Here is a 22,969-nt window from a genome sequence, read left to right on the forward strand (position 1 = left end):
GCTGGAATAGGGATCTGCATCCATAGCAGGTCTTGGAAGTAGCCACTCTACTTAGCCCAGGGACTCAATCTCTCCATCAGACAGTGACACAATGGCACCTTCCTAACTCAAGAGTTAGTTTTATCACAGCTTTGGTTTAACACAGTAAGTCAATACTTCAAGCATATTTTAAGAAAGAACAGCTCCTCAGCTATTTGGTCTGGGTGCATCTATATCTGTGTGTGCAGGTGCTGCATAAAAAGAATAATAGATGCATACACAGAACTAGATCCTTCTTCCCAAGGATTTATTTATTCATGTGACAAATTTGCCTATCTCGCTCTATCAAAATTGTAATCTTTGCTTTAATAGAAGTGCCTAAAAACACACTGGACCCCTTCCAGGCTCTAAAGTAATATTATAATGTAGTTAAATGAAAACAAAGCCTAAATACTTAATTTCCTGTAGATTTCCAAGATTGCTGTTCCAGTTTCCTGACTAAATAATAGGTATTTTGGAATATTCTGTTACAGTTATTAGCATTTTCAATTTGCTCCTAAAAGTCATCAAAACAAAATTAAGCATTAACTTACTCTTTGGCTCCTTAGTAAAAATCAGCTTAGGTCAGACAGTATTTTGCTGCACTTTCATTGCTTCCTAAAAATTCCTGTATTTTCACAAAGACCTCTGGATTACTGGCTTCTGATAGTTTATTATAATTAACAAAGAAAAAATCCTAGTGCCTAAATTCTGAAGTTCCTGAAATGACTGCACTGTAATAAAATTTTCATCTAATCAGTGATTTATCAGTAGTAACAATAATAAAATATTACCAATACTCACCTGTCACCAAGTGGTATAAGAGTATTTAAAAAAAAAATAAAAAAAGGAGATGAACAAACCTTTAGCAATAAATACACTTCCATACTGTATTTCTAAGAACTCTGACTTTTAGATGAGGCCTGAAATACCACTGGTCAACACAGCATAATTGCTAACACTTTGCTAGCACAAGGGAGCACAACTGCAAACAAAGAAAAAAGCCTAATCTCCAGACCACGGACATCACAGGAGGCAGCATGGATTGAAAGTGACAGAGAAAGCAACAAAACAAATCAAATTAAAATGAAATACTAATTCCATTTATTGTTTCAATTATTGTTTTAGCACTCACCTCATAAATCCTCACACATGCAAGCCTTTATTTTTCCCCACAAATGTTCATAAACAGCCTCCCTTCTACTTCATGACCCCACCTGCTATGCGAACGCATCAACCTGCTAATAAGCTGTCTCTAGCATACATGTCTTTTTTTTATGTATAATAACTTTAAGTTTTACTGCACATTCCAACCCTCCTGCAGGTTAAATTTAGTAACAGACACCATGCAAGCAAGCAGAGAGAAAGCAGACAACCAAATGAGAATTCTCATGAAATATGTGATACCATACAAGTTTGCTCTAATACTGTGCAATTCTTTTTTTATTCCCCTTGCTTTTCTTATGATTATCATGATACAATAACTTGTGACTGTTTCCAATTACACTCTTCCAGTATAAACATTACCGAACAACAATAAATTCAAGAGCAGCTTCTCCATTTTCATTTTTGTGCATAATGTAACACTGCCCCTGCACTACACAAGTTCCTCCTTCCAGAATTTTCCTGGGACAATGGTACAAAACTGATGCTGCCCACTCAGAGCCTCTACTGCCATAGAACACATAGACAGTAAGCCAAAATCAGATGCTCTTTTGTTAATACCTGTCTGAGGGGGTCTGCTGGCAATCTCTACTTTCAGGCATCTAACCAAGGTGCCAGGATCTTTTTAAGCATTCTGCAGAGAGGAATCTATAAGCCATTTTTGGAAGTCCCAAGCCAATCACCACAATGGGATGCTGAAAGTCAAATGGCTTGAACATTTCTAGCACGAGAAACAGAATTCAGCCAATTAAAAGCAAAAGGGATCATTTATACTTCAGGAATAATTGCAGTTTTCACCCCTATCCTAACAGGAGAACAATAATGAATACTTATGCAGCCGGTCCCATTCTTAATAGCTTTCTCTCCACTGCTTGCTTGTCCAGGTGTTTAACAGATCCCTTAAATGTGCATTTCACAACATTACTTCTGCTGTACCCCTCTTTGTTTCTTTACAATAAAATCTAAATTACTTTGTTTCCTTTTGCTATTTAACCTCAGAAGAGGGGTCTTGCACTAGCTACATGACTCTCTTTTACAACTGCTTTCCCATACATTCATTGAAATCAAATGTATTTCAATTGGTTGAAATTTCTAGGTGGTTTTTTTTTTTTTTCTTTGAACTGCTGTAATATAAAACAAAACAGGTTTGGTTCTATTGGTCACTTAAAAGGTATTAACCATAACTTAGTAATTTCTTCATAGGAGACATGACATCAGACCCTTCACCTCAACCATGATACAGGGTACACAGCTCTTCACTGGTTTCCTCTTTTGTGAATGCTGGACAGTGCTGCAATCTTACTATGGGCTACCATAACTTGTTTTGTTAGAGTGCATTCTTGAATACTTTGGCAAGGGATTGAACAAAAGGAATAGCTGAGATCACATTTATTTTCTGTTTTTATCCAAACTCCTTTTTTCTTGTCTACACTTAATTTCCCCATCACGGAAACCCAGTATTTCAGAAGGAAAAGCAGTGATCATGAGTTCAGGTTTCTTTACGAACAACCACGTGAAGGGACTGGTGTGTTACTGAATGTTGCTTCATAAACACTCCCAGCACCCTTTTATACCAGTGCACCACAGGACTGTATCTTGTTTCTTTAAAACTAAACTGGAGTGATCATTTGATTATTCCAAACTAGGGAATAATTAACTATTGATAAACAAACCCAGCTTTACTTCCAACCTGACATACATCAAACTGTTTAATCAGGGAAAAAAACAAGGCCCAACAACATGCACTGTTTCATTTTCTACTCCATTGCTATCCCCCAGCATTCTTGAAAATTTAAGATTTTTTTTTTTTAGGTTTCCTTTGGGTTTGTTTTAAATATATAATTTTCAAACTAGTTCAAAGAGATGCGTACCTCAAGTATAATTAGATTCCCTAACTGTGTCACTTAATCACTAGAGATAACAGCATTTGCATTCAGAACAACTTTTGTAGTGACACAATTAAGCTCAAAGCTGGTATGTATTTTCTAACACTGTCAGCCAATCTATGACGACAAAGGCATACTGCAGATAAGAATTACATTCTACCCTTTCATAAAGACATTCAAACGTGAAAAATAATTGTTTTAAAATGTGCAGAAATAAGAACAAAATAAAGGTACACAAAACTCCCTTACTTCGCTCATATATATCTCAAGGTGCTTCCTACAGGCGGGTTAGACATTACTGACCACATCTGACAGGAGAACAGAGACAGAGAGTAGAGCAGAGAGATAATCAGAATATGGATTAGCCATTCTATGCCACACTTCCGCACCAAGTTTTGCTTCAAACTGAAGCAAAACAGACATTTTCCAAGCAACACGCTATGTAGCACATTTAAAATAAATAAAATAATTTGGTTTTAATATAAAGTAAATAAAATAAAATTTTAGCATGAAGATATTTCATAATACCATTTTAGGTTGGTTTGGGGGTTTTTTTGGTGTTTTTTCAATGTTAAATGTCATTGTAAGCAACATCTGATCCTGACGACATCTGTTTTACTGGGTCATTTATAGCAAAACGAAAGATGCAGAACTATAGATTCAGACAGCAGCTCCACGGAAGAGTGAGGAGCTCCATCCTTTGGATTATGAGGTCTTTTTCAGAACTAGAGGCTGATAGACAATGGGAAAAGAACAAATATACAGATCCAGTGCTTAATCATTTTGTTTGAACTTGAATATTTGCTATTCACAACCACCTATCACCAGATTTCACATCAGTTTCAGCTCTGTTCAAAGGCAGCAAAGTTATCCTTTCACTGTTTTTAGGTGCAGTGGTTGCCCCTCCTGTGTATCAGGTATCAGAAACAAGTTAGGTCATGGTCAAAGATCATACACCAAAAAATTTTAGTGTTGCTTTATAAATGGAAGAAGGATAAAAGACTTTACAGAGAGTGAGGACAAGAAATCTCACAGAGATTCACTCTGTAAAACATTTAACAAAAACTATTCAAACGAAGGGAAGAAGTGGCAACAAGCAGTTATTTCTTAGCTCCCAGGAACCTGTTTCTTCCATTAACACCTTATTAATGCCTGGCAGGTGTTTCCCAATGCAGAGCTTGGCATTAGCAAGTCATTATGAAGAGAAACAATGAAGAGTCCTATTTCCAAGAGCCAAGAAATTACAATGGTATCTATGAAAAAGCAGAAAGAAGGAGAGCTCATTCTATTGTAACCATAGTTTTTCACATCTGTGGTATATTTTAGAGAGCAACCATTTTTCCTTGAACGAAAAGGCCTTCAACAGAGGCTACATACACAATATGAGCTTCTTTGAATGCATCCCACCTATCTGTAAAAAACGTCTTGAGCTCAAACCACTGTGTCCTCAGCAACTATTGATAAAAACCAAACAAAACAGTAAGACAAAAGCAAGCCTTGAATATGAACAAACAAGAGATTTAATTCTTATTTGATTCTACAATGCATTTCAGCATCTGAAAGTCATAGGCTCCATGATCTGACTTCCCACTTTTACAGAGCATATCCTTTGTGCAGTCATATGCTGGGGAAAGCCTTGGTGACAATTCCCAGCAGAATGCACCTTCTCAACATCCCATCATATAAACAGTGTAAGCTATTCCCTGTTTCGAGGCCAACTTTTAGGGTAAGATCAAGTAACTAGAAACAGTTCCTCACACTGGTCCTTCTCAAATACAAACAGTACCTGGCACCACTTGTCACTCGCCTTTGTGCTCCCCAGTACCAAACAGCAATGCTAACACCAAAGAACTGAAAGCCAGAGCACGCCCCTGGTGCACAGACCATGTTTCACTGGGTACAGTTTCTCAGGCTGCTTTCAAATTCTTTCAATCTCATGACAGAAAGCATTACAAAGTTCCTGTTCAGTGAAGAATACACCTCCTTTCAATACAACCCAGCAGGATGAACAAGCAACCACAAACATTTTCTGTAAATCAGGTGAAGGACAGATATAGGTATCTATGTGCCATTGCTTCTGCTTTGTTAATCTAGAGATCAGGTTCTTCCTTATATTATTAGTGATTTAAAAAGAACACAGTAATGCCAAAGGAAAAAAGAGGAAAGCTTCACAGAAGCTAGTACAGTACAGAGTACTCACACAGAAGAGCCTACAAAGTAAACACAAGAGCACAGAGAAGTCTGGCTCCAATTTTAAGAAAGCACACACAGAAAAACTCCGAATCTACCCCAGACCTTTTTTCAATGTAAGCAATCAACATGGCACAAGTAAGCTGAGGTTCCTACAGAAAACAGCTTCTATAACCTTCAAGACAACCATAGGACTACTCTATATTTCAACATGTATCAGTCATGAGAATAACCCTAACTTAGTGAAAGTACACACTTCTCATCATCCTGATCTGTCACCTCTGATCCTACAGCCATTAAAAGTTCCCTAACTTAAAACAACAATGTCCCCTACAGTTCTCTTACCTGGACACTAGCAAACTTCAGCACAGTTCCAAATAGGAGCTCCTTGCCTCATCATTTTTTTCTGATGGAGATTTAGCATGGTTGGCTGTGCTTCCTATAGCTGACACAACTTACCTCCCTAGAAAGTTTGCAAGTTTTCAGTATCTGATGCACTCTTTTTTTTTTAAGCAAGTAAAATATCTATTACCAATTATTTTGCTACTGAAGTTACTCACAGCATGCATTTTAAAACTGCTTAGATATTTTTCAATTAATTTCAGAAGTTAACTGGAAGATGAAAACAAACCACAATGCAAGAGAAAATGTAATATAAAAATCAGGAGACAGAAAATAGTTGTTTCAGATACCTTTAAGAGGTATCTACAGTTCCCACCCAAACAGAATTTTGGGCGAAATGCTACATGATCCTTTTGTAAAGCGCGCCCCCACGTGGTAACCAACATCTCTGCAAAGCCAATTCGTTTCACAGCTCCCAAAGAACTTTTCTGTCTCCCAAACTACCTTGAGTCGGTACTCACACCTGCCCAGGTACCGGGAAGACTTCTGCTAGTGGGAGTGTCCTAGACACGTGCAAAACCACATGCAACGTGCTGCCCTAGAGGTACATTTCCTAATCTATGGGCAAGATCAAAATTATTAAGAACATTCTTTTCTCACAGCTTGCTTATAAAGTCTCCTCAGTATTCTCCTTGCATTTTTCTTCTAAGCTTAAAAGTTACTGAGTAGGACCAATCCACTGTCTCCAGAAGAAATATAAGGATATACTCATTTTAAACAAAATAAGAAAAAAATATCTTGAAGGAAGAAGTCAGAAGTGTCTGTTTAAATAGCAAGTTGAAGGAAGTCCCATTCATAGTGACTCTAATTTAACAAATGTAAGATTAGAAGAGGAGTAGCAAATGTATTAAAAAAACCCCACATACTCAGTAATACTGAAACATATTCAAAGCATATGTATTAGCAATAACTAGCTATGGCACTAAATAAAAACTATTGAAAAACAAAAGTGGAACTCAGTAAGACTGTCAGTGAAAACATATGTTCACTTAACAAAATCCATCAGAAATAATATTGTTCAAGTGTGCAGAAAACCAAACTTACACAGAAATAACACAACTGATTATCAAGATCATTGTTCTAACTTCTTTCTTCTGCATAGGTAGAATATCACACCATTCTTCCTACTTTGCCTAGTTTTATTTTTAAAGTATTTAATTCATTTAGGAATTTTTAATTTCATCAGGATTCAGTCTAATCTAGATCAGGAAATACACAATCATATCAATGACAAGTGAGCTCTTTTTGTAGTACTTGCATTATTATATGTACCATTTATTACAATGTCACAGACAACATGTTCTTATGATGAAATACCCTAATTTGTTGGGTTTTCTAACTTTTTAAGTTTTTTTAAAGGACTATTTCATCTCCTACTATACTTCTCAGTAATTTTTATTATAGCAGCATTTTCCATCTTTTTTTTTTTTCCTAAGAATAACGTAAGCTGAAAATACTAACCAAAACCAATGGTCCTGGGAACAAAATAGATAATGGCTTGTAACACCAGGATATTATTGTTCTGGTAATGCAAAAAAATGTCCAACAGAGGGTGATAGAGACCACATATTTGTTAGACACAACTCAATTATCAGTTTTCTGGGTCACAGATCAGAACTAAAACTAAAACAAATTTCTGGCGCTTTCTGAATAGGTCTGAGATCAAGGGAAGCTTTAAAGCACAATCAACTTCACCCAGATCTATCATGTACAAAGAAAATTCAAAGCTATGGCTTTGCTCGCACTAAGAAACACAGAACAGGAACAAACATGGCATTGTCCACATGTGCACAAGTAAGAGGAATCGGGACATGCCAAAGACAAGGTTGTGTTCATCAGTGATTTCCCCTGGCAAACCAACTACTTAAACTGAACTTGACCTTTCACTATTTGAGTTCATGAGTCACATCTGAGCCACTTCTGCATCTTTTGCCAACATATGTAGGAAACATCAGCCAAGTGACAAATGCCCCTCGCTAGGAATTTATTTCTTTCACTAACCTTACTTGAAAGATTACCAACTTTTTTTTTCAAAAAACTGTAACATTTTGTTTAAAATTGCAAAAAGTGTATTTATTCATTTGAAAGGGAATCTACACAGCAGACTGCAAAAAGTCAACACAGCAGCTCCTTCTGAACCCATGAACAGTAACCATTCACTCAAGTGTCTTCTAAGAGAAGAACTTCTCTGCTGAATAAATGGAGAGCCAGTAAAACCTGAGGCAAATGTGGCCCAATCAGACAAGTTAGACTAGCAGCAGCTCTAAAGAAATCAAAAGAAACCATTCTGTTGCAGACTCTGAAAAACATCTCCACTCTAAAACTGAATCAAAGAAACATGCTGCATTTCTTTCTTATTTAAGCTTTCAATCTTTTTGTTCTAAGAACCTCTTCTGTAGAAAGTCAAGTATGTGGAAACAGCTCACTGGCAGTCACCTTAATAGTGGCTAAAACACCTCCTGAATCCATCCCTTCAGCATTCCATAGTTTGTTCTCAGTAAACAGAAATGTTAGTTACGGAAAAAACCCAACCTGTAATAATAAAAGTTAATGTTTTTCACATCTACTTTAATAAAATAAAAAGAAGTAAGTTTAAGACAGCATTGCACAGGTTTCAGCCCCTGCCTTACCTTGCACTGCCCTGCCACACAGATGGCGGTCCCGTTGGGGTCGCAGGGGGTGCCGTCGATCACCGTCTCCGCCTGGCGCACGTAGAAGCGGTAGCCGATGGCCCGGCAGTTCAACTCACACTTCTGACTCCCCTTCACTGTGGACACACACACAAGGCCCCGTTACAAAGTACACAGCAGTAGATTGGAAAAGGAAAAGCTCGTTAAACGAGCAGTAAGGTCTGAGGGGAAGAAACAAATATACAAACAACGCAGTGTGAGTGATCGCATCAAATGAATGGTGATTAAGAAACCAGCTCCAAGGTTAGCATTCCAACACACCTTACGACAATGTAAACAGTACCTGAGTTGTTAATGACCGACACTTCCCTAAAGGACCAAGAGTATTTCTAGTTTCGTAAAAACATTGCCCAGTTAGTCTTCTTAAAGCATAGTAACATGTTAGGGCATTTCATAACTCCTAAGTGTCAGCAAAATCACACCGTAATCGGAAGGATGTGCATCAAATCAGGCTCACTTACAGTCTGCAGTCTGTTCAGGTTGGTTAAGCATACAAACACCTAGCACTGAGAAACATTTCAAACAAGATAGATGCACATTTTTAAAAACTCCATTGTTTTTTCTCTTCAGTTTTACAAGTTACCCTTTAGTGGCTATTCTACTGAAAAACCACAACCCTTTCATTCTATTCCACTAAAAAAAAAAACCTTTCATTTTCAAGAATATATAAAATGCATTATTATTCAAAACCCCATGATTTCTGCTGATGTACAAGAACCAATAGGAAATCAGTCCACTGAAATCTGGGTGCAAGGAACACAGAAGACAAGAAGCAAGACATTATCGTCTCCTCTGAAAATCTGTTCCTTAAGCAGATAGAGTCTAATACTCCCCATATCTTAAACTATCAGGTTTGCTAACACGTTTCTGTAGCCTTTCTGATGCAAATCATCTGTCATGTCAGAGTTGCTCACAGCTTATTACCCTCATTTGCTAACTGACATAACAGTACCTTCAGTTTCTTTCCAACCAAGAGCAGCACTGATACACAGTGGCAGTGAGGTCCAAACAGAAATCCTTCTTCTTTTGACAAGACTTCATTGCTGCCACAATAGTGAACTAAAATTCCTCTCACTTCATCAAGCTTCAGCTCATTGCCTATACCGAAACTGAAACCTACTATTTAATCTGTCAAAGAAGATGCTATGTGCCCTCGTTTAATACTAAAACATTGTGTTCACAGGATTTTCTACTTGACTTCAGTGTATTTTTGAATCTTCAGCTAAGACATAACAAAAAGCCAAAATAAATAAATGCAATCACTTCAAATATGTATCAAACAACTGTTTTATACTGAGTACCAAACTTACATATTTTAAGTACCAAACTTTCAGCTCAACTTCAGTTACCCCCTGTGCAGACACAGGATTAGTGCAGACCAATTCTGAACTCTGGATCTTAGATTTTCTCTCACAGAGCTGAACACATTTAACTGCCACTCATATACATCATGTTTTTTGACCAGCAATCTTCTCATAAAATCCACAAAAACATTTACTGATTCTAAGAAAGGTCAAAGATCTGTTTACCTAATTTGGGGTTTTTTTGCAGAAGCTATGCATGCCACATTCAAGGCAGTCATTCTTCCATTGGCTACTTTTTTTTTTAGATTCACCAGCTTATCATTCCAAGGACTTCACTTAGTCATTAAAAAAAAAAAAAAAAAACAACAAAAACGCAAAAACCCAAACGGAGTTATTTCCTGCAGTTCAATCTCCAAGTGTAACAGCTAGGTTTAATGATAAACTGAGCATTATTCTTTAGCAGCTTCATCACTTCACACATAACTATATTCAGAATTCTCAAATAAATATAGCCCAGTTTCAGTGATTCATTACAATTTAAGTCAACTTGTTCTTTTCTATGTCTGAAAAGTGTCCTATTTTTATAACAAGCAAAGCTAGCAATCAAGCAGCACCTCTGCAGAGTACATTTTCTTATCTTTCCATTCTCTAAAGTCAAGTCAAACAAGCCATTTAGGGTTTCTGAAATGTCCTTATCTTCTCTGTTGGTTCCCTTAAGTTCAGTGACCTGAAGCCTCACATTCCCGTATTCTTCCTCTACTGATTCTCCCCCACATGGTTTTGATACTTTAAAATACTTATTCTTGAAATTATCAGCTGGCCTTCTAGATACCAGTAAAAGTTTTGTATTACTCAAAGATGAAAAAATTACCTGCTGAAGCATGATATTTTTTCCTGGACCTCTCTCTTCCTTCACTTCTGCTGTGATAGGTCAGCCTACTGCATTGCTAATGCAGCACAGTAGAGATTACTTGCTGTGTAAAAAGATAATTCTCATTTCATAATTTCTTTGTTTCATTCTTTCTCATTAGGAACTGTTCCCACTCAGACAAAAAGAAATATTAGAACAGTCACTGTCTCTGACCAAAAACAAACAAACAAACAAATCAGGCCTTAACAACAAACATATCCTATAACCCTCTGGCCTTCGATATTCAGATTCTTTTAATAAGCACCTGTAAGGTACTGCCTTGGTGAGTTATATACCAATCACACTACCTAAAGACAACATCCCCAAATGTGAAAAATCTGAAAAAAACTTGTCTACAAAGAGCAAAATCTGTTAACTGAATTGCCCCTGCTGAATGACAGGCATTTCCCATACAGATTTTATGTAAGCATTATGTATTATTGTGTAAGGTGCAGAAATTACAGCAGAACAAACACATTTTAGAATTCCCATGTAGAACAAGACACCACATCAGTAAAAAAAAACCTCCCTGACCCTGTGTTTTGCCGTAACTCTCGAGGTTTTTACAGTTTAGGTGCTAGGTCAAGCTGCACTATTGGCTTGGCAACTGGACATAAAATGTCAATTAAAAAAGAAGCTGTGGGGCGATTGATTCCTCCAAAGCCACATCTTTGAGTACCATGTAATCTGATCCCAGACTTTACAAAAAGATCTATCTGACCCCCAGGGATACAGTAACACTTCTCCGTGAAGGCCTTCCCAACTAGCTGGCAACAAGACACGTTTCCACACAAAAACTCTCAGCTCTTTTAAAGTGTGACACAATTACTAGGACAGCTCATTACACAGGTACTGTTTAATATGTCCTCCTAGTGTATTTGTTTTTTATTCACATGCTCACCTTAGCATAACCAAGTCTTTGTGCAAAATCGCACCTTATCCTACCTTATTAAATAGTGAACTTGGGTGAAATTTAATGTTACCACACAGGTTCTGCCAGACATATTCATTATTGATTTAACTGACTGAGGTGCCTTTAGTAAACATTCCTGGTGACATGTAATGTTTGGTTTTCATTTCACAGACTGAAAAAGTATCTAAATCAAAAAATCAGTACTTTCCTTAAAACAGCCTTACTAAACTAGCCTTTAAGTACCTCAGGAACGTCCTGGTCTTCTCCAAACTGCAAGACTCAGCAGTCGGTTTTTTCCCAAGTCCTCTATTGAAACTTAACTTCCACCTTTCCCTATGAGGAATAAGAGCCAGGCATGCTAAAGCAGGACCACAGCACAGTTCTACCACCTTCCACATCCCCATTAAGGACACCAAGCAAGACCTCACACTGCATTGCAAACTGTACCTACTCTGCATCACAGAGCAGAGCACACATTGCAGTGAAAACTTTCCACCAATCTCCTAAGATTGATTTTACTGATCAAACTTAAATCACAAATATAAACACATTTCATTGCTGATTTCAGTGCAGTAGAGGTTTGAGGAGAAAAATTCAACTGGTAAACATATCCATACATTTTTTTAAGGGGAAAAGAGGAATTTAGGTGTTATGACACTACAACCAGTGGCTGGAGTTCAAAACTCCAGCAGCATTTCAGGCTGAGGCCTCTCCTCAGGCTCTGAAAAGGGGACAACAGCCGTATGCCCGCTGGGAACCACGAGTGAGCAAGGGGAGAAGTGTCCTCCACCGGGATTCACAGGCTGACACCCAAAGAACAATCCTGATCTTTTAATCCCATGACAGGGAAAGCACAGGCGTGTCCGAGGCCACAACACGCTCCCGGCCCCAGGCGGTCTCACCGCGATGAGGGGAGGCCGGCCCGGCCCGGGCGCCTCAGGGCGAGAGCAGCACCGGGCACGGGCCTAACGCGGCATGGGCCAAGGGAGAAAACTCCCGGGAGAGAGTAAAACAAGCGAAAACTGCCTGCAACTGAACACGCTCATTCTTCTCTCGTTCTCGCCCCGGGTCCAGCCGCTCCCCGGGAGTGCAGCCCTCCCCACGCCGACTCCCAGCAGGTTCAGCCCTGAGGGAGCCCATGGGCGTAATGGGACCCAGCGAGGGCCGGGCAGTGCCGGCAGCGATGGCGTTCGTGCCCTCCCTCAGCCGCTGCTTGGCGCACCGGGCCAATCGGCTCCTCTGTGCACCCATCCCTCTGCTCAATTTCACCCTCATCCCACGCCCTTTCATTAAATTAAAATGTAAGAAATTAAAGTCCTCACAAAACACCTAGTGTAAATCTAGAAAACGTGCATGGTATAACAAGGCAGAAAGTCACCCCTTCAGAAACATTCCTACTTGCAGGAGTTTTTGAACAGACCTGCTTGCATTTCATTGAGGAGTATTTTCAAATGTTAGCACTATGCTGACATGCCCTGGTGCCATGCTGAGGGGCCCTGCAGTGGCACGGTGGGATGCACAGTCCCCCAATTCCAGCCACCTTCTCTGAGGTGGACAGGGCTGGCACAGCCCACGGCTGGTCACCACGACCAGTCACCCTGTGTGGCCACATGCTTTCCACCCTCCACACGACCAGAACCCCTCAGCATTGCACAGTCCCACTCTCCCCTCAGGCCTTCTGGCTCCTGACCCCTCCACCTGCACACCACAGCATGTGTGGGAGGGCATTTGGACTTCATGTCAGCTCTTGCCCTCCTTCAGCTTCCTCTTTCAACGCGTTCTGCCATCCTCATAAACCCCCCACCCAAGGAAAGGCTGTGGGGAGGCACATGGGCATGGTGGATAAGGAGGCCAGGCTGTGATTGAGCTGCTCCGCAGCAAGCTTGAAGAGACACAGAGAGCTCAGCAGGCAGCTTGCCAGTGCACAGAATTGCAATCTAATTATATTCTTAGGAAAAAATGTCAGAAGAAAGAGCATTCCAACCACAATACCTTTGATAAATAATGTATTCAGTTGTTCAAAGGGAAATTGAAAATAGCCACAGACCAAAAAAACTCCAGGAAATAATACCCAAATCAAATCAGAATGGAACTATCAGTAAACTAAATGACATCGTACACTGACTGGCCTTAAAGAATGTACCAAGTTCTTCCTTTCTGTCTCATCTCCTGAGACTTCAAGCTGATTGGAGCACGTATTGCCTCTTACAGCATGCACATTAAATCTCCTGCCACAGATAATGCTGACTGTAGGTGCAATCAGAATAAGTGATACAACAAAGGAATTTCACGTTCCCCATGCCATGAGGTAGGGACTGAAATGCACAAAACCTCCTTGATGGTTCCTTAGTCCAAATCTTAATTTAATGTGAGATCCAGACTCCCTGTTGTTATCTACATAGCAGTTCTAGTTCTCCACAGAACGTTACAGAATGCTTTTACCATTTGTCAGTTTTTGTAAGTTTGCCTAAACATCTAAAAACAGTTAATAACAAGCTATGCAATTTGAGAAACGTGCCTTGAGGGTACCCACACAGAAGTGGCATGCACACTCTTGGCAAGCAAATATCATGTTAATACTACATTATAGGATTAAGCAAATTTAAATTAGGCTTCATTCTGTGTGCAAACTGCCTTGTAAAGTCAACTTCAGTGTTTCTCCATAACGAGCCAAGATACAGTCATCCATGATGTGTCAGAAGCAATTGTTCCAGGAACAAGTTGTCTCTGCATAGCTCAGTTATTTTCAGGGTCCAGCTTGCCATGGGCTGTAATTCAGTATTTACTCATGATAAAAGCAATGAATCTGCTTTACAGGAAGTGTAATGGAGCATAGCAGACACTGGAAAAACTTTTAAGAGATGTGCTCATGTCAATCCATGTAACATCTCCTTTAGTTAAAGTTTAACAGTGCTGGGATTGGGTGGGATTTCAGCAACAGACTTACAGGTGACCGACACTCTTCCCTGTGAGGGGGGTGAGGCACTGGCCCAGGTTGCCCTGAGAAGCTATGGGGCTCGAAGCAACCTGGTCTAGTGAAAGGCGTCCCTGCCCACAGCAGGGGGGTTGAAAATATGTGATCTTTAAGGCCCCTGAAAGATTTTCTTTTTATATAGGAGGAGCTTCAAGACATGCACATACAGGGAAATGAAGACAGGTCCAGTACCCCACAGCACAAGTCTGGTCCTTTCACAAACTGCTGTGGCTGTAAGCTGGCAGCTCCATTGTAGACTTAGAGTGACACAGCAGGCCAGAAACACCTAAATGTGACAATTCCACAATGTGGATCCAGCAGTGATCCCCTGTGGTGCTCGGGGTAGATGACAAGTGTTGGTGTACTACTAAACACAGGCAACCCAGACTACACAGCTTCCTATACAAAGAAGGAAAACACATATGAAACGTAACACACCACATTCTCTACAAAGCCTTCAAGAAAGCAGAGCTACTTTATTTAAGGTTTCCCTGTTTAGGCTAATAGACTGCATGGGCTTAGTTATCAGAACCGGAGCATTAGCTCAAGCTTTGCAGTTTAGGAGACTGTAAGGTCCATGAGAGAAAACTGATCCCCAATCAGGTTGGTTTTCCACTGATGGACAGTTACAAGTTTTTGAGGTGGCCAGAGGAATAATGATTTTACAGCAGTTACCATTTGCCAGATTTCTAAATACCAATATGCAAACATTTTCCAGGAAATAATTATCATGTAACTACATTTGGGCTCTCCAAAAGAAATAGCAATGTGATGTGGTCTGTTTTACTTGAGTCTCTTTTGATACTTTGTCCTTATTAGGCTTGGGAACATCTCTTGACAATAACCAGAAAGGGTCGTGTTTATTTTTTTTCTTCGTCCCTTTCAGTTTTGTTAACTTCTTATAAGCTTTTATTACTCTGGTTCAGATTGTTTTTTTAAAAAACATTTTTCCATTTTAAAAAACATTTTTCATTCCAGTGTTGGAGGAACATTGCCCTTTTTTTTTTTTTTCGACTTCCACTTTTCATTTTCTCATATAATAAAGATGTTTATTACTTCATCTTGTCTCAACAATTTAATAGATATTTGAAATATTGTCTGCACTGGGGTTCGGATATTAATTTTTTTTTTAAATCAAGCTTTTATAATGAGACTGCTTATACATTTTAACAAGTATGGAGCCCAAAAGGAAAATACCATTCCAACAAATTCCTCACCTTCACCTGAATATATCACAGTTTGTTCTACTCTTCAGTGAACAGAGTATTTCTGAAAGGCCACAATGTTCCATAAACTTGTCCTCATAATTAGCGTTTAAGGCAATAAGAAATTTGCAAATGTTGTCATTTACTTCAATTTTCCTGCTATCTCCATTCCTCCCAAATCCTTCTGTCATTAAAAAACTATTAAAAATATCTTACAGATTTACTGTCATGCATTAAAAATAACTGGAAAGTTAATTATTATTCAATGAAATGAAAAGAAACCAACTAGAAACAAGTAATTAATAAAACCACACACATATGAGTCTCTCTTCATCAGCTGGACATCTGAAAATCAGCAAAAGATTTAAGTTTGATATGCCTCTATGAAATTTCAGTGCAGCAAAGCACTCAGTCTAGTGGTTCACATGGTACCTGACCAGTAAGGACTGTTGGCTTCAGTACAGCTGCCACAAGTTAGATGTTTAACAGAGGCTCAAGGCCAGCACTCCTGTAAATGACATAACCAGGTAGTTTCTTACACAGACCTTAGTTTTTACTGTGTTGCATCTGGAACTCTTTTCTGAATTTAAAGGGGAAAAAACCCCCCAACTCCTAAAAATGCATTTTTTCACATCAGCCTTTCATGTGTTTGCAGTCACAACCCAGAGACAACCATTTGTCAGCCAGTGGCCACTGGATGTCTCCACTGGCCTATGCAAACATAGATCAAAGTTCTCTATCAGTGGAAAGCTCTTTCAAAAGGCATTTATCTGGTTTACAAGCCATCACTCACACTTTACAGAGTGCACAGCAGCCACACAGTGTTGCCCTCTCTGGCCCTCAGCACAGGCAGGAGATGGCAGCTTCCCATGGACTGCACTTCTGGTGAGGTTTCTCAGAGCAGCCCCCAGTGTTTAGATCAGAATTATGAAGATGTAGCTAGGCAAGCAGAAGAAAACCAAACAATTGCTTGAGCTCAAAACTTTTTGTTTCTGTTTATATCCAGTGATAGCTAAAACTGCATCAAATAAAACCCTCATAAGACAATATCATAAGATAAACTGTTAGGAGTTCATGAAAGATGCCTTTTCTTGGCCATTATATTACAGACTTTATTAAAAATAAAATTGAAATATTTAGGAAACATATTATTGTAGATAAAACTACAGAGGAAAAAAAATACAACTAATCTAAACAATCTCATTTTCTGGCCATATTTATATATTTATTTATACTGGCACTAATCAGAGATGAAAACCTGCTACATGCAGTGCAATTTCTCATCTGGAAAAATACCAAAAAGTGCTCCATTCCCTGAGGAGCTGACCACTTCCTGAGGGAGGCTAAGAGCTATCATTCCCAATTGCTCTTAGCTTGGGATGTTCTGGAAGGAGCTTGATAACTGCTTTCTGTCTGTCTTTACAATTGGAAAGAACTGAGTATTTCTGTTTGTCTGTATTAGAATCTTACTGGCCTCTGGAATCTCAGCTTGCACCCAGATCTATAATTTGAAATATGGTTCTATCTCCATCAGCACACTAGTAGCCCCAAAAACTTGGAATGTCAAATAATTTTAAATCACATAAATCAGTATTTTGGCAACTTTAGTAAATACACCTTCAAATGTTCCACAACAAGCTTGGTCAGTTTTATTCAAATCAGTTCTACTGGAGGAGGACTTCATGTCACACTTCAGAATAATAAATGCCAAAGTAGATGGGAAGAAAGGCTTGCGATGCCCCCAGCAGCATTCCAGACAAAAGCTTTCGGTCACCTCTTAAGGAAGCGTATTTAAAGTTAAATGTCTAGGAAGGCTCTCTTCTATTAAAACATGAGCTCTACATGTGAACACAAAACTCCCAAAGTAATGCTTATCATGAAAAGACCATGAGTAAAGTACCCAGATCTCTAGTATTTAATAAAACGCCAAGCAAGGCTCCACAGAAAGCCTTGCCTCATGTAAAGTCATGGCTCTTCTCCATGCAAGAAGTCTCTCTGCACTGAAGTGCACCCTAAACTTTCTTTAATATGAAGATAAAGAAGGACCAAGCAGCCAAAAGTGACAGCAGGGGAAGGAGGGAAGACAATGCTGCTGTTTCTTGCTATCAGCTTCCTGACAAAATGAGCCAGCTCTCACTGACTCATTTTGTTACATGATTGGCAAAAAATCTTTATTTTCTTTCTTAAACAAAACTTGCTCTGAGCTGTACAGTTTGCATTAAAGTCCAAATGCTTTCTGAAGTTACACTTTTCTGAGTTATTTAGCTTGGGGAAAGAAGGAAGAAACTTAACATGCTATCTTTAAAAATGGAAATTACTACATCATTATTTACAGGAAATGATGACACAATGTTTTCAAAACTTTTGCATATAGAAATCAACTTTCATTTTACTTTAATTACACAACTCAGAGACAATAATAATAACGTTTTCAGTTATCTCAATCCATGTTTTTTTTAGTTTCTTTAAACAGACTGAATTTGCCAAAATTTCCCGAGAAATAATTTTGGATCAACTCACAAAAATCCTTGTCATTCCCTGACCTTGCTGTCTCCAGAGGAAGCAGTGACTTAGAAACACTTTTTTTTTTTTTTCTTCCCAAAAATCCAGTTCCTGAACTCATTTCACATCCCTCTGATTGATAATCTCATCAGTCTTCTATGCTGATATGAACACAGCCACTCTGATGAACAGAGACTTAAAATGTACTATCTGTGCTTGTATAAACTAAACAAGGTTTTATACTTCTTATACACAGGATACATGTGCATCAACAGGAAAAGCAAGAGGAGAGACTAAACTCCTTTTCTAAAAGGTTTGTAACTGAAGATTCTTTGCTCTGGAACAACACAAAGAAATTACCACACGAGGAGCTACAGCAGCAAGAATGAAATCAGAAACAAGCAGCAGCTAAAGTCAGCCCCAGACTGACTGTCACTGTCCCTTAGGAAAAACATATCAGTATGTTCTGACTGAGCCTTATGCTCAGATTGTCTTAAGATTAAAAAAATAACTGTTGTGAGGTGAGGAGTGCTTCTGAAATAATAAAAAATACTTGTACTCATTTAAATATTAACATAGCTATTATTTGGTCTCAAACGTCCTAACTGTTATTTGCATGGCCTCTTGCCACAGTCCTTTAATAGGCAGATAAATTCTTAAGGATTACTTAAAACATTCTGTGCTTTTATTTACATACTCAAAGATATTTATTTCCTTCACTCTCATAAACATCAGTTTAAAACATGAATGTTCATTAGAACAACGTTTTCACTAGGATGCCAGTGACCTGGAGCTTAGTCAGTTAACTTTAACACTGCTTTCCTTCTGGTAGCAGATAAACCCCGAAATATTCAGTGTTTCACACTACATTTATTTTTAAGACTATTCTTATATAAAAAGCTATAAAGATCACTGATGAGACTCAAAATATCTTCGCAATTTTGCTTCTAATTTTTCTTCCTGGTTTCCAGAATTTGCATGCCTTGATTGTTAGATGTTAAGATGGAGAGGAAAACATTGAAAGGTACCAACTCAGTGATCTTGAATCTGGGAGGATCTAACTGGGAGGCTCTGGGAGGCAGTTATTGCTCCCTGATGCCGGCAGCTGGGCTCCACGAGCTCTGACCATAGCACTTCGAGCCTCTATGCTCTTAGCAACTGGATCTCAGAACAACAAAGCTTAAGTTGCCTCATCTCCCGTATCTCTCTCAGCTAAGGGGAAAATGGGTGTCTGGGAAAAGACTATTTTCACACTGAGAGTTCTGCCACATGAAACTAGGATCTATCTCTCCTGTACTCATCTGTGGCATCACCCTACATCCCACTCCTCCCAGCACAGCAGTAGAAACCAGTACAGATGCGTCAAGATAAAAATCTTGTCAAACCCCTTTAACTTCCTTTAACAGTGGCTGTGATTTAGCTTGGCTTTTCAAACGTGTCTGACACTTCAAACTCAGAAAATGACATCTGGAAGTTACTATAAGAGATGTGCAAAGTTGTTTTGAAAACTGCTTGCTAATTACTACTCAATAATTCACTGGCTGGGTTTTGGTACCTACTGAGTGAGAATCTGCAAGATCTTTCCCAAATACAGCTCCAGCTTATGTATTCATGCATAAGGTAGATGGTGGGATAACGAGAGATTCACAGGTAACACCAAGTTGAGAAAGGCAGCAATACTGAAAGGAAGGATTAGAGCTCAAGAAATATGCTGACAGCTTGGGGAAGGGTCTGGAGAGGCAGGATGAAATATAATAGGGGTTGGTATAATATCCTACATTTGTGATAGAACAACCACCTGCATAAACACAGACTGAGAAACTAATGGAGAAGCAGTAATTACACAAGGAATCTGGAGCAGTGACAGTGGATCTCATTTAATGTGAGGCACTGAAGGTGTGAACTTAAAAAAGAAAAGCAAATGCTGTAGAGGTCAGTATAAAGCAGAAGGCACTGTGCAAATCACAGCAGGGACCAACATGCAGTCCAACACTATTCTCTTCTGATGGGCCATGTGAAGACAATACAGAGGAGAAAGTGAGTGACCAGCACTTTAGTAAACACAGCTAAAGAAGGAAGGTTCAAATAAGGGTGGTGTTTTGAAAAAGCAGCAGGAATGACAGTCTCTAGGTAGAGATAAAATACAAAAGGGAATAGAAGTCTTCCTATGTCAGCTGTGAACTGGACAGGAGGTGATGGGCCAAAGCTGTAGCATGGAAATCTGTATTAACACTTCACAAAAGATTTCCACTTGAAGGAATAACTAAGCACCATTTGCTTATGGAGACTGTAGAATCTCCAACACTGGAGACTGGCACTGGACAAACTGAACAAACGCAAACTGTGCTCTTCTAAAGGGTTCTATTTCCTAACCTCGGATCTTGCAGAGCTCACAAGATCCTTCGTGATCCTACGTTTATTTATTGACTTATTCCTCCTTCCACAGTGCCTAGTTATAATAGATACAGCAATCGCTTTCGTTCCAAATACATTTGCTGTCATGTAGTAAATGTTAAGATACGGTTGTTCCCCATCAAGGAAACTGTTAACATTCATACAAACAGTTTCTGCATTAATAAAGCTCTTCTGTGGCTTCTCCCCAAAGAAATGTCAATGCTCGAGTGCAGTCCTAGATACACAGATGTTCAGAGTTCAAAATGAGAAATAAGGAAGATTTTCTTGCACCTGTCTGGACTCTGTCCCAGAGAATTGCACCAAGGAACATAAAGTCTTAATTGTAAAAATATTTCCAATAAGTCAGTTTTTGTCTCTGGAAAGCAGTAAATTGTGAAATTTCACAGTCTTGCAAATCCTACCTCTCATTCTGGACTGCAGAAAGCATAATAAAGGTATATCATCTTCTGTCCCCAAAGTCCTACATGGAAAGTATCTACAGCCTGTACAATGTACAACTTGTCAATGTACAACTCTGAGTCCAACACAGTAAAAGTAATGTTAACACTTAAAAATCTTTCTAAAAACGTTATCACCTGTTATCTTAAAATATTACACCAAAAGCAACCCACAGGGTAACTGCTACCTCAAATGCCTAGGTAACATCAAACCCATACATCTTGGTTTCAGGCTGTTGATTTAAAGGTTTCTGTAATGACATATGCTGCAACTGCATCTTACATACCCTGAAACACCTTAGCTCCTAGCAACTTAAGATTTGTCCCTTGAACCATGTCACTATAAATGTTTTAATAGGATGCTGGAGGTCAAACCATGAATCTCTAATAATGAAAATATCAGCATGATCACATGGTAGTTAAGTAGACCCTTAAGAACTAGAAACTCCTCCTGAATGGTAACATACTTGTTACCATCAAAAGGGAGCAACACAGAGCACATTTATCTAATGCTTCACTTTTTCCTTTCCATACCATAGCAGCCAACAGCTACCTCTGCATGAAAGTATCAGAACCATTCCTAAGACCTGAAACAATAAAGTTTCTCACTTTTCTGAAAATTACCTTTAAGGTGTTAAATTTATAATCACCTTACAATGGTGGTGTGAGGCCTATTAGCCTATTGCTTTGTGTCCGTGCAGCCAGGCTACTCCACACAAAACAATACAGAATTTTAGTGGCGACTGGGACATAGCAAAAAAGTTTCCAAACCATCAAGAAAGCTAAACTAATAAACCGTGCCCAGCCTAGTTACATTCATTCTTCCCAAAGCAATTAAGAGGGAGAGGGAATGAATGTTTAATTGTGCAAGTCATTTTTAAATGTCTGTATCAATTAATGCTTGCTAACATAGCACAGAAAGAGGGACACACACCACTGCAGCTCCCTTAAAAGTTGCCAAAGCTCTTCTCCCTGCCCCTATCTGAAGTTGGACTCAGTGCAACACAGTAATACAGCAATCCTTTCAAGTCTGGCAGCAAGACTGCAGCCAAATATGTAAGCTATTCACAAATATTATCCAAAAATGGAGGGCAAGCACAGTTTGTGATTTAGGGTTCACCTGGTACAGACCTTACAGAGGAAGAAACTGTGCTGGAACAGCAGAGGTAGCCTTATTAACTAAAGAATCTGAGGAGCAAAGAGGGGAAACTTCAGCAAAACACTGTTGTGAAAAATAATGGCTCACACTCACAGACTTTAAATATAAATTACCTCTCTTTTAGCCAAAAAGCAGCTGTACGAAAGCTGATGTTAACAATTATCCTTTTTCCATTGAAACCATTCTGTACTGGCTCAAACACTTTAAAACTATATATGCACTCACAAGCTTTCAGCAGCTCACCCTCCTCCTTTCTGAAGTACTGCCTGCTCCTCTGGTGAAAATAAGCTGGTTAAGTCCTGTAAGCAGCCGGCTCAATATGATGCCCAATCCATAGTGCATAATCATGGATTTGGGGGAAAAAATCCACTTCTTCTTTTAACAAGAAACACAAGATGGTTTTGCTCTGTGATTCAATACCCAGACTAGTAAAAGCCATTAAATATCCATCCTCACTCAATATTCTATTTTATTTGGCATTTTCCTGAACTCCAAGATCCTTGGCAGTGAAACAGGAGCATATAGACATGAACTGGCATTGCCCTGTCCCTGCAAGGAAACAGCTTCATTATACCTAGTGCAATGCCTGTGCCTTTAAAAGAAAACAGGGAGTCAGAGGAAAACACAGGAGATCTCAAGTTGCACTAGCTGCTATTCTTCTGGAATTAATAATTATGGAACAAGAGATGTTGCCAAGCAAATGACCTATTCAGATAGATTCTGAGAAGGAGATTACTGATGAAATAAATATTTGAATTTTGTGGCTCTCTAATAGACCAGTGAGCTTCTGTTACAATATA

General features: G+C 39.0%; 1 protein-coding gene across 3 annotated transcripts in view; it reads right to left on the reverse strand.

Moving 5' to 3' along the window:
- The window catches only part of THSD4 (thrombospondin type 1 domain containing 4), a 247,357-nt gene that overhangs the window by 127,538 nt on the left and 96,850 nt on the right, over positions 1 to 22,969 (reverse strand). For all 3 annotated transcript variants that reach the window (XM_032122684.1, XM_032122685.1, XM_032122686.1), the window contains exon 7: positions 8,291 to 8,427. In XM_032122684.1, coding sequence (XP_031978575.1) covers positions 8,291 to 8,427 — 137 coding nt within the window. The remainder of the gene's footprint in view (positions 1 to 8,290; positions 8,428 to 22,969) is intronic.

This window comes from Corvus moneduloides, chromosome 13 (genome assembly GCF_009650955.1).
Source record: "Corvus moneduloides isolate bCorMon1 chromosome 13, bCorMon1.pri, whole genome shotgun sequence".
NCBI classification, from domain to species: domain Eukaryota; kingdom Metazoa; phylum Chordata; class Aves; order Passeriformes; family Corvidae; genus Corvus; species Corvus moneduloides.